General features: G+C 32.6%; 1 protein-coding gene and 1 long non-coding RNA gene across 3 annotated transcripts; one reads left to right on the forward strand and one right to left on the reverse strand.

Annotated features, from left to right (window-relative positions):
• The first annotated feature begins 2639 nt into the window (after window positions 1–2639).
• On the forward strand, window positions 2640–11915 carry LOC148279277 (succinate dehydrogenase [ubiquinone] iron-sulfur subunit, mitochondrial-like). The gene is made up of 5 exons (XM_088230197.1): window positions 2640–2778; window positions 2916–3187; window positions 5903–6203; window positions 8536–8658; window positions 10997–11915. Exons 1-5 carry the CDS (start codon window positions 2728–2730, stop codon window positions 11096–11098), a joined length of 849 nt encoding a protein of 282 aa, XP_088086323.1. The 5' UTR covers window positions 2640–2727; the 3' UTR covers window positions 11099–11915.
• Window positions 2661–9925, reverse strand: LOC148279278 (uncharacterized). Of its 2 annotated transcripts, none has more exons than XR_015822935.1 (3): window positions 9818–9893; window positions 5516–6209; window positions 2661–3200 (listed from the first exon to the last, which is right to left on the reverse strand). It is a non-coding gene; the product is annotated as an uncharacterized LOC148279278 (long non-coding RNA). The 2 variants fall into 2 exon arrangements; XR_015822936.1 differs by lacking the exon at window positions 2661–3200 and adding an exon at window positions 8542–8653 and having other exon boundaries at window positions 6023–6209; window positions 9818–9925.
• Window positions 11916–12567: the final 652 nt, after the last annotated feature.

Raw genomic sequence — 12567 nt, forward strand, 5'->3', positions numbered from 1 at the left:
GTTATGTAAACTCGCCAACCACTTGACCACGAAGCGAATAATCGTTTAATTACACGATTAAGCACCACGGTGCAAAACTATTGTCGTATGAGGTTCGTCTTCAGGGTTGGTATTATTAACGCATTTATTGCGCGGTATAGCGCGTATTTAGAACGTAGTATTTACATATGCGCTATACCGCGCTATACCACGCTATAAATGCATTTGCAATACCAGCCCTAGTATACTAATATTATTTGAAAATTTATTATTACCTACCACAATATTTTTTTGAAAATAATAAACCAAAATTTGAAAAACAAATGTTGTTTGTTTTAGAACATTTGTCTTCGAAACTAATCTATAAAAATAAGTCAATTATATCACAGCAAATACAGAAACGTCTTAATTTCCATACCCCCTATTCGCATTTAATTGTGAATGGGGAAGGTATCTCAAATGACGAATAGTATCTCAGCTATTTTTTATGGAATACTAGATGGTCTCTTATAAATGCTTTAGATGGTACAAACTCGTAATTAAATTTACAAAATAATAAAATCATTGAAATTAATAGAAAATAATACAACTAAATAACAGTTGGTTTTAAACTAAATACTTAAACTGACCATCAAAAAACATACAAAGCAAATAAATATATGGAAAAAAACAAATACAATAAATCATAATATCATTTAATGAATTTGTGAGTGCTTATGCACTACTTTATAGTAGAACGAAGTAAATATATTACCAATTTTATTATAAATCCATCATTCCATTATTTGTTGATGTAATATGAAATATTGCAGTGCATAAACACCTTTGTAAATAAAGGTCTATTTCATGTTAAACTTATAAGACCCTACGCACGATAGGCCAATGCGCTAATACCTTGACCACGAGGTGGACTGACTATAAATTACCAATTAATATTTATTTCATATGAATAATTGTTTGGTTATGTGAATCTTTTTTAATGATTGAGATCTATACCAATTATAGATATATGTAAATATTTTTAGTTTCAATATAATAGTGCAAGTAAATAATGTAGATTTTTGGGATTATAGTATTATTCAGTGGATGATTTATTTATTCATTTAAAAATTACATTTGTTTACAAATTCATGCAGTAATTATGACTTTTTAGGCTGTGCCGTTTCAAGCCATAACAATTAACAAAAAGATAAAATGCACAGTAAAATAAGAATGACGATCCAGAAAAATAAAGAATTAAAATAAAACAAAAAAGAACAATAAAAATAACTCAAAAATATATATTTAGTTACAGATATAATCAAATGTACAAAATAAAAGAACCATTAAAATCAATAGAAAATAATACAAACACATAATTTAAATGATAATTGAGAAACGGCTTAAAAAGTTAATTACTAAAGTAATAAATAATGTGACCAAACAACTGTGAGTACAAAATGAAATAATTGAAAAACACAAAAATTTCGAAAATGTAATGAGCAAATAAAAATATGAAAGGAAAGTTCATTTTTGGTATTCTTTCATAAATATTTATTTAAAAAGGTGTTTTCACACGTGAATATTTTATAGTCGCTGGACTATGAAATATTCAAGTGCGTAAGACTGATAATCTTACCTTCATATAACAAAAAATATCAAGATACGCTGCGATTGGTATGCCAATGCAGTGCCCTATGTACCATTAGGTGCAAAAAAGGAACGATATTGATGATTCTTTAATAACATGCATGCTTCCACTATACATTATAATATGTTGTATCCCAACTTAACACAAGGCTATTGGCCCCATAGAGTTAGGGTTACGTTATGAATCTAAAAAAAAGCAGATTAGTAAATTTTCACAAGTTTCAAACTTTACAAAAATTACAACCCCTTCCCATCGATCTGCAGCAGCCAATTGCATTTTTTTTCACAAATAAGTTGGCACTTGTGGAGTTATTTATGGCTGCCGGAAAATGATTAAAAGAAACGTGTATAACAAAATACTGATAACAATTATAATAAAATTAACATGGTCATCATCATTCCCTTTCCGCACTTAATGGTACATAGGGCACAGCACTGGTACACTAATTGCAGCGTATCTCTTTCTTTTGTTACATAAAGGTAATATGATCAGTCTTACGCTTCAGGTGCCAGTTCAGGGACTATGAAATATTCTAGTCTAAAAGTACCCTTTTAAATAAATATTTCAGATTAACCATGTCGGGGATCAAACTCAAAACCTCTTGCATGGTAAGCAAACGAGCTGACCACTACACCATGAGGCCAATATTATGCAGGAAACGAATTAATATCAGTGATAATTTAATCAGGTACTTAATATTATGTAAGCATTGAGGTTTATTGAGATATATTTACCGTTTATTGTTTGATCAACTAACATTATTATTTTCTCTCACTATTACATACTTTCCTAGTTATTTAGTCAGTTGTTAATTGATGAATTAAGCCAACAATAATAAGATAGTGAATAACGGCATATAATTTCAATATAATTTGTTTCAATATTACAATATTATTATGTTTATAGTATAGAGTGATTATTCTCGTTACCACACTTTACCCAACTCGTTAATGAGTAGGAAGATTTCTATGATTTAGTTCGAGTTGTGGTTCAAGCTAGTTTATGGTTGTCAAATTATAGGAAATCTGCCACAGAAAAACAAAAAAATTGGTTTTGTCAGGGCAGGAACGCGGGATACGAAATAAATAATTTTAAACGTCATCAAAGCTTTGTGAATTATGTCTGCTGAAATTTCATTGTTGAAAATTGTGGCAGGTGCATTTGGCCAGGTGTGTTTTTGTAGTATTTTCATCTCATACGTTTCCATATGTTTTTGAGTGGAATAGCTTTTCTTGCCAAGTTACATAACTTGACGCAGTTTCTTCCTTATTCGCGTAATAACAATCACATTCGGTTGAAATTTCAGCATACTCGCAGGATCCATTCCACCGGCGCTGTCCTGGCACGAAACAAAACATTTTCAATCTACAGATGGAACCCAGATGAGCCAGAGAAGAAGCCCCACATGCAGGAGTATAAAGTCGACCTCGACAAATGTGCCCCCATGGTACTAGACGCCCTTATTAAAATTAAAAACGAAGTAGACCCCACATTGACCTTCCGCCGATCTTGCCGCGAGGGAATTTGCGGATCTTGTGCCATGAACATCGGAGGGATCAACACCCTCGCTTGTATCAGGTGATTACAATTTCTGAAAGGAAAAGTTCACAATAAATAACACGATCTTTTTAGCTCCGAGATTTTATTTATTTTGAAATCCTATTTGATTGATTTTTTTCTATTGAAATTTGAATTCTTGATATAGAAAACTATATATTATCTACTCTTAAAAATTTTACCAATTAAATTTTCTTCAAAAGTTATATTTAGAGGTATTATTTTCTCGTGATTTAATCTTACTATCGACGAGTTTTCTAATAATTAATTAATCGATCTTCTGTCTTATTTTGAACCCCTAACATTAACATGAATAAACCAAAAACTTATTTTTTCACTATTACAATTTAATTTACTGCCTTTTAGCACTTGGTGCTCATCCAATAATCTACATCTCAACTTAAGTAAGTGCAATGTTATGAGATTTTTTCGACTGGAAAATCCAATCATATATGACTACTCACTGAACGATGAAATATTATCATCTGTGTCTAGTATACGAGATTTCGGTTTTATATGTGACACTAAACTTTCTTTTATAACTCTTATATAACTTGAACATGTTATCAATAAATCCTTAAAACTCCGTGGATTTATTAACAGAAGCACAACTGACTTAAAAAAATATCAATACCCTTAAAACTCTCTTCTGTTCCCTAGTTCGCCCGCACCTAGAGTATCCCTCTGTTATCTGGTCTCTATATTATGATGTTCACATAAAAAATATTGAATCAGTTCAACGTCGATTTTTAAGAAAGATAGGCTGGAGGTTAGGCTTATCCAGGGACCAATATACGTATAATGAGTTAGAAACTAGCTTAAATATATCTTCTCTTCGAGACCGTCGAAATAAATCCAACCTTCTAGTCGTGTTTAAAATTCTCAACTCACTCTTTGATGCGCCTGAACTACTGAGCTCAATAAAATTAAATATCCCAACTAGAAACCTCAGACAAAACTTACTCTTTCATACCGATAACCATAAAAGTAACTATTGTTTTCATTCCCCTATGCCCAGAATTCTTAGGTCTGCCAACAAACATACCAGTCTTGATTTCTTTGATAACAATTTGTCTTCTTTCATAAAATCGCTGAATCGAATTCAATTATAAACACCTCTCTCCCGCTTCCACTCCCACTAAGTCTAACTATATACTTTCTTTTATAATAATTTTCTATGCATACATATGTCCTTAAAAATGCCCATTGGGCGTATATATAAATAAAAAACAATTCTCTTAAAAAAATATACAATTTTACCCTAGAAGAGAAGAAACACATTTTAATTTAAATAATTGGTGTATTTTTTGATGTAATCTAACGATGTTTAATGAGTGAAGTTCATTATTATTAATTAATCATGCAAGTTGTCCATAGGGCACCGTACTCGTCTACCAGCTGTAGCTTACACTTCAGGAACTATTAAATATTCCAATGTAAGCATTAAAACATCCTTTGAATAAATATTTACTGTCAATTATGTCAGGAATCGAACCCGAGACCTCTTGCATGCAAATCTTGATGGGCAAACATGATGACCATTTGTCTACGTAAATAACAGTTAAAAATATGACTTATTACTTTAAAATATTTATTTTGTACAACCTTGACTCTGAACTCTTAACACATAATCAATAATGTTCTTCACCTTCTGACCTCTCTAATCTTAATTAAATTGATTACCCATAAAGAGAAGACATTATCCTCAGCGATTACCATGGCAATATGAAATATAATTTTTGAATGTTACATGGGTCAATGCATCGAGGAAAATGATTTAAGTTAAGCTTAGCTACGTAGGTTTTATCTCCCAATAAGTTCCGTTAACATAATGTTGCAGTGACATTCTTAACCCGTTTCTCCATAAATCTGGTGATTCGTCGGTTTGTATAATTTCTTACCCAACTAAAAGTTGATTCTACACTAAATCTTTTTTGTTTATGAAAAACTTTAAAAAAAATAATATACCAATGCAGTCCCCTATGCATCATTAGGTGCAAAAAAAGAATGATGAAATGATCATGAATCTAATGGCAAAAATATAGCACTTATGTTTAATTTCAGCATTGGTTAAACATTGTAATTCTCGCCTTATGTCAATAGTATGTGATGTAGATTTGGGTTCACTTGAACATTGTCATAATTCAACTTAAGCGTTTTAAAATACCCATCTGTATGTAAAAATATAATACAGATTTATTTGTTTGATATGCGGTGAATTGTGACAGAGGTTCAGTTTTTAGATTTTCAATAACACAAATTATGTGATCATCTCAAACAATAAATCATTAGTATTTTGTTTGAAATGTGTGCACGTAAGGATCTATATAACTAGAAAATATTACTTACCAGCGCCTGTATTATTCATATTCAATTAGTCTGCCAATCTCTGATATGCGCTTTTTCTCAGTTCTTTTATCTATCTTGAACTTTGCACATAATGTTTCTCCACGGCTGCGTTATCTAATTTCATCATCATATCTGGCACTATAGCCCGATGAGGGTCCCGGTATATACATTTGTCTCTGTCTCTGGTTTCTGATACCTAAGGATGCGGTGTTTTTTCCACACAATCCAACCACCTCTATTTAGGTCTCGGTTTATCATATTGGAGCCTTTTAAGTGGTTGGTTGTTTCCATCGGCCAACATGACCTGCTCAGTGCATTTTTCGATTTATTAGTCTTTATTCCAATTTGTAAAGATCATTGAAGAGACAGCGAATGTTTCTTTCGCAGCAAGATCGATACGGACTGCGCGAAGCCGTCCAAGATCTACCCCCTCCCGCACATGTACGTGGTGAAGGACCTGGTGCCGGACATGAGCAACTTCTACAAGCAGTATGAGTCCATCCAGCCGTGGCTGCAACGTAGCGAGGATGCGGGAAGCGGCAAGCGTACGCAGCTGCTGCAGGCTGTCGAGGACCGCGCCAAGCTGGACGGGCTCTACGAGTGCATCCTGTGTGCGTGCTGCTCTACCTCCTGCCCCTCCTACTGGTGGAACGGGACCAAGTATCTCGGGCCTGCCGTACTCATGCAGGTACCGCTAAACATATCGGGTTTCTAAGGGTTAAAAAAACAATTGCAAAAAAGCAAAAATGAGCCCATTACAGGTGAAGTGAACCAACTGACAAAATGGCATAACTTTTGTATTCAAAGTTTTAACATGAGTTTTTTTTTGCCTATTTTAAAAACACTAATCATTTACGGTCACTATAATTCCATTCGACCATTTGAGTCCTTTTCAAGATACATACAACACAACATTCGTGTGATTGTCATGCATGGTTTCATTTAAATTGTTCCACTATTATTATTTAATTATATGGGTAAAAAAAATAACCTTCTTTCAAAATAAATGATGATTTTAAAATAATAAAATTTCTAGATCTTACGTGTTTTTAAAATTACACTGGAACCTCTTTTTACACGGGGGATACGACCCACACAGTACCATGTAATACTGGATAGGTTTCTTTGTACAAAAATCAATTTGGGATTTCAAAAAATTAAATTGTTTACTATTTATTGTACCTTAATATAACAAGACATCAAAATCGTAACAAAGATTATTTACTATCATATTGTGGGGTAATTACTATAACTGTAATTTCAAAATCAGCATTTTTGGTGATTTGTTACATATTATGGTGATTTGAATGCGTGACTTATCTATTTGTAGCATTCACGGAGGACGATAAGAAAAATGATTTTTAATGGGTAACGGCGTCGAAACGTGGGCACTCACCTGAGCCACTTCGAAAAAGATCAAAGCCTTTGAAATGTGGTGCTACAGGAGGATATTGGAGATCTCCTGGGTGGACAGAGTCCGAAACCATGACGTTCTCCGACAGATGAAAAAAGATAAAGAGGTACTGAAGACTATAAAGAAAAGAAAACTTGAGTACTTTGGGCATGTGATAAGAGACGAAAAATAGAACATTTTACAAGTTATGTACGGAAGGATTGAAGGAAAACGCAGTTCAGGTAGAAGGCGCGTCTCTTGGCTAAAGAATGCGATGATCGGGGAGAGAATAGATAAGAAGAAGAAAGGTAACTCGCAAATGCTGATTTAGAAATTACCTAGTGGATAAATATATTCCCGTTAAATATCTTTTTTTAATTTTTGGATCGTGTTTTAAAACCGTGTAAAATGAGGTTCTAGTGTATAATGTAATATAACTTTTGTAAGTGTTATCATATAATTAATATGAATAGAAGAAGACCTTATCGAGATTAAGAGCTTTAGAGATTATGTTATCAAAATTATAAATTCTCCATTAATATTTTTTTTACATTTTAGTCTTATCTAAGGTAAATTTCCTTTAAACAGAATAAATGCTCCATTTTAATAGCTTTCTGGCACAATTTTTACCAATGAAAAACTTACAAAATACAGTTGAGTAATTGCTTTGTTGCCAGAGCGCAGATCTGCGCTGTCAATTTCGGCACCCGTTGAGTGCCGAAGCGCAGATTTGCGCTTTGAAATATTCTTGTAGAATTCTCCTTATTTCCCTTGTTTTTGTGGACTTAAGGCCTTAAAATGGATTTTTCGTACTCCTTTTTGAATAAACTAATTAATGTCATTCATCAAACAATGTTGCCGAGGTTGATAACAGTGCCAAACATCGCATTCAACAAATTACAGTTTTAATGTTTAGTGTTTTTCGATTTTGAGAAATAAAAGTGTTTTTTTCAAAAAGATAACGATAACTGCAAGCTCCATCGTCCCCAATTCCACCTCAATCCCAAGAAAAACTTCCTTTCCATCAGGGTAGTTTCATTCGGAATAAATTGCTAAGTCTAGTTGTCTATTCCATTTCGGTCAACCAGTTCAAAAACCGTTTGGATGCTTTTTTGAAGAAAGAAGAACTTGGACAAAAAGCAGTACACGAGATATAGGCGCATCAGCAAAAGATGCCTGCCTATAATGAATAATAATAATAGTAACTTTGCATGTATTTAATCAGCTCTTCCGAAAACTTGATATCGCTAATGGAGGTTTACGAGTGATGCGTTTATTAGTTAAAGAAACAAGACTGTTCAGCATTCAGAGTAATGATTCTCTAGAGGAGCCCTTTAGCTCTATTGCATAGAACAAAAGAATTCCAAGTTTTTGGTTTGGTTTTTAGTTTAACAACAAACATTTAACAGACGGTTTCGGTTTGCGCTTGCAATTCTCAAAATGAGTACCTACGGCCTGTTGTATTGCTGTAAACTGTAGCTAACTTTGTGATTGATAATCACAGAATGGTTTTTGTCCGTATGGGTGGTTATTACTCTTAAGGTTCAGCACATTAGCATGTCATCGGATACCTGTGAGTAGCAATTTGTAAAGTGATTGTATATTATACAGAATGTTTGATTTAAAGGCATACCGTTGGATCATCGACTCCCGCGATGAGAAGTCAGGTGAGAGACTCCAGAGACTCGCAGATTCCTGGTCGCTGTATCGCTGCCACACCATCATGAACTGCACACGAACTTGCCCTAAGGTTAGTTATTCAGCTTCAAGTCTTTGAATTAGGTATACAATGAGGACATTTAGTGTTTTATTACTACATATGAATTGTTATGCAGTTCTCCATGCCCAGGCGGATGAAGAGTAGAACCAGAATCCCGGACGAGTGTTTTCCACTCGATTACTTATATTCAAGTAAAAATCGTGCAAAGGTGCGTTCCCGGCAAGGACGGCATAAAGTGTTATATTGAATAACGATTATATGCTGCAATATTAAGTATTACCTGAAGCGTAAGACTGATTACATTGTCTTCGTGTAACAGAGATATGCTGAATTCGGTTTCACAATGCACTGCCTTATACACCATTGGGTGTGGATATATGTGATGATAATATTATGTATTTAACTTCTGCAAAGTCAAGATTTCTGCTTTAATTTTTACTTAAAATGTCGCCCTTTCGATTTACTTGTATTATGAAAATTTAGGAAATTTTCAAACAGGTGTATGCTGCCGTCTTTACAAAGAGCGCAGTATCTAGCATTTTTGACAAAATGTTGTTAAATACAGATTCGGAATCACGAAGAAAAGATCTTTATTTTAGTCTTACTCGCATATCAATATTCCTTCAGGAACCATGAAATCCCGGAACCAAAACTGCAGTAGCTAGGTTTTCACTTTTAAATTGAAATATTAATCTTATTATGAAAACTAAATTAATCTCTCAGTTTTTTCCTTTCTTTTGATACATGGCATACGGTGATGACATCATAGTATTGAAACTACATCAAAACCAACATTATTTTATTTTACTTCGTTTTTCCCAGAGTATTGGCCAACTAATTACTGATTGGTTGATGACACAAGTGCATGTTCCTATTTAAAATATGTTAAATTTTAAAATATTATTTTTGTTCTTTTTACATTTAGTGAGGTTTGCTCTAAAGTAAATTAATTTTCGTAAAGTATTCATGTTCAAGAAAACATTTATAAACATACAATTTCGACTAGCACTTAACTTCCTCGCTGGTAATATTGTTGCTGGAAACTTTCAGATGTATTGTAAGAACGGAAAATGCAGTCATCCAGAAAAAGCCTTTGTAATACGATTTTCTTCATCTTGGTTAATTTTTAAGAGTTAATGGTCAATGAATTTATTAGAAAATCTAAATATGCATTTAAATAAATACTTACCGATAGTTGAGATGGTCCCAAATAAGTGTGAATAGTTTGTATGACTCTGTTAGACTGTGAACCTATTCATAATGGAACATAATTTATTTGACTGACACCAATTGTTATGTGACATTGTGAGCCCGTGAACTCTACTGTGATAGGCCCAGTCCGGCTTGCTGATAATATATTTCAGTACATAATTTAGTGTGTTTATTCAAGTAACAGTTCTTTGATAGTAAAACTATATTGCTTTATTGTATTTTTCCTTGTAAATATAAATACTTTTAAATGCATAAGTTTGGCATTTGGATTAGCAAAATGTTATGTTTTTATCAATTCAAATGTAGGTAATAAGGAAGTGTGGTAATGTCTTTGACACCGGGTGGAAAGTTTGAAGATAATCAATATTATCAAATTTAAAAATAATAATTCGCTGATGACTAATAAAAAATATTATAATAAAACAAACGAAAGTAATGAATGTAACTTGTTACAATATCTATAATGTCTTATAATAATTCAATGGTCCATGGTATAAAAAAGATAAATAATTTTAGGATTAAATAGGTGCGAAGGTTTTCACGGTCACTGTAATCAATACGTTTCTTTTTTGGGTGATACCATGTGTGTTGGCTTTGTTCCAACTACCATTGCAGGAGCCATCTTCAGGGTAAACTGAGTATTTTGTAGAAAAAAGAATGTGTTTAAGTCGTACCAAGTCGTAACAAATCCAACACATGGTATCACCCAAAAAAGAAACATTAATTTTAGGATTAGTCGAAAAGGTTTAGGAAAATAATGACATAATATTGGCTTTACAGCTTATTACTAATTTGTTTTGTATTTGCACAATATATTGTACCCCTATGAACCTTTATCATAGGGTATTGCTCAGAGAAGCCACCCGGCTGCTTGTTTGAATTGAAATTCTTATATTTAATTATTAAAAATCAGTCTATCTAAATAGAATTCACAACTTATTTTGTTTAATTTTAACGATTAAGTAAAAGGTCGGTTTGCACCGGCTGCTGTCCGTCATAGTGAGATAGCACCTTCATTATTGCATAAAATCACATTCAGTAAACCTTGTAAATTGTACTAAATATTTGATTATTGTTGATTATTGACCAGCAGTAGGAAATCCTCACATTCTAGAATTACATGTTTGAATCTTATTTTATTAATTATGTGTACCAGGGTTTGAATCCAGGGAAAGCTATCGCCGAGATCAAGAAACTGATGTCTGGAATGGCCAAAAAAGAAGCACCGAGGCTGGAGACGGCGGCCTTACAGAAGTAGATGTATCGGGATCGGTTTCCTCGAGGATTGTATATTCAGCACAATGATCACCTTGCATAATGTAGTATGCAGTAGGTACCTACATCACTCGACTTCATTTCAACTATCCCCCGACCTTGCCATTCACTACCAAAGCCCGACCCCATTCTTAAAACATAATCATGTAAATGTTCACTACTTAACTCTTTAAAGTTCTGGGCTTTTGAATACTTAGTATTTTTAGTAAAATTCATTTTAAAATCTGATTAAGTTAGACCTACTTAAAAAAATCCAAAAATATTATTTATTAGATTGTACCTGAATATTTTTTGTATCTAATACCTTTTTTTAAAATCATGCACTATTATTGTCATTTTCAATTTTTGTGATATCACTGAGATGGTTCCTTGTTTGTTCAGTATTTTTTGGGAATAGTAAATATATTTAAGCTTGTTAATGAGGTTATAATGCACTATCTATGTTCCAGTACAAAATTGTTTCTAAATTCGCAATCATAAATGTATATCAAAATTTGAGTGATTTTTGGTCTTATTTTGCTATTATTGTTTCATAGCTTTTGTGAATTGTGTTATTTTTAAATGAATTATCCATGTAAAAAGCAATATAATTTCCATAGACAGTTTCAACTTCAATGGACTGTGGTTGTGTTTAAAGTGTAAGGAAAATGAAAGTCCTGTTAATTTTAATATTCTTATGTAATATTCAATTAGTTGATTGTAACAGCATAATTAGCATTAAAACTATAAATTGTATTCATCTCAGTATTCTGTGTATTTATTTTGTGTACATAATGACAAATAAATTATTGTTCAGCTATCATAATTGTTTTCTTTTAATGGAAATGAAAATTGTCACAAATACAAATAATGCTCTTCCTGCACAATTGTGGAGGTGAAAAACTCTAATCCCATCTGATCTCTAAACCATCTGAATAAATCCTTAGCGCATAATGCCAAAATACATTGTTTTACATAAATTTTAAGTTCAATTGAATTCAATATTGCATGAGATCACTTTTGTAAAACGCCCTTGAGGTAACAAAAATGGCTGTACATAATATATTATTCATAATAATCTTATTTTAGTTTATACACCTTCGCTTAAATAGACTCACCTTGTGGAGAATTCTACCTTGGTCAAGAACACCAGGGAATTCTTTATGCCTTAATAATAAGTATGTAGCGTCTTTTTTATTTGAATGCTTTTTTTAAATTGTAGACCAAATAAATAAAATGTCTGAAATTAGTGACCAGTCTGAATCTTCAGATCATCTGCCCATTCGAGGAGCGCTAATTGGTCAAATAAAGAAGTGGAAGTGTACCAAGTATTTAAAAATAAAAATATATATTTGAAGCACTAACTTTATAGTTATTATAATAAAATAAATATAAAACAACTTTGTTTTTATATTTTTTCTACCGGCCGGTTTCAATGCTACACAAGCTTCTTTATCAAGGTATACTTAACTA

Source organism: Micrasema longulum, unplaced genomic scaffold, assembly GCF_059751315.1.
Source record: "Micrasema longulum isolate JH-2025_06_02 unplaced genomic scaffold, ASM5975131v1 h1tg000740l, whole genome shotgun sequence".
Classification (NCBI taxonomy): domain Eukaryota; kingdom Metazoa; phylum Arthropoda; class Insecta; order Trichoptera; family Brachycentridae; genus Micrasema; species Micrasema longulum.

Bases quoted from the DNA above. Each gene is read 5' to 3' on its own strand.
- LOC148279277 (XM_088230197.1), top strand. From the start codon at position 2,728: ATGTCTGCTGAAATTTCATTGTTGAAAATTGTGGCAGGTGCATTTGGC. The intron at 3,188-5,902 runs GTGATTACAATT...TTTCTTTCGCAG, and splicing joins AACACCCTCGCTTGTATCAG to CAAGATCGATACGGACTGCG. The intron at 8,659-10,996 runs GTTAGTTATTCA...TATGTGTACCAG, and splicing joins GCACACGAACTTGCCCTAAG to GGTTTGAATCCAGGGAAAGC.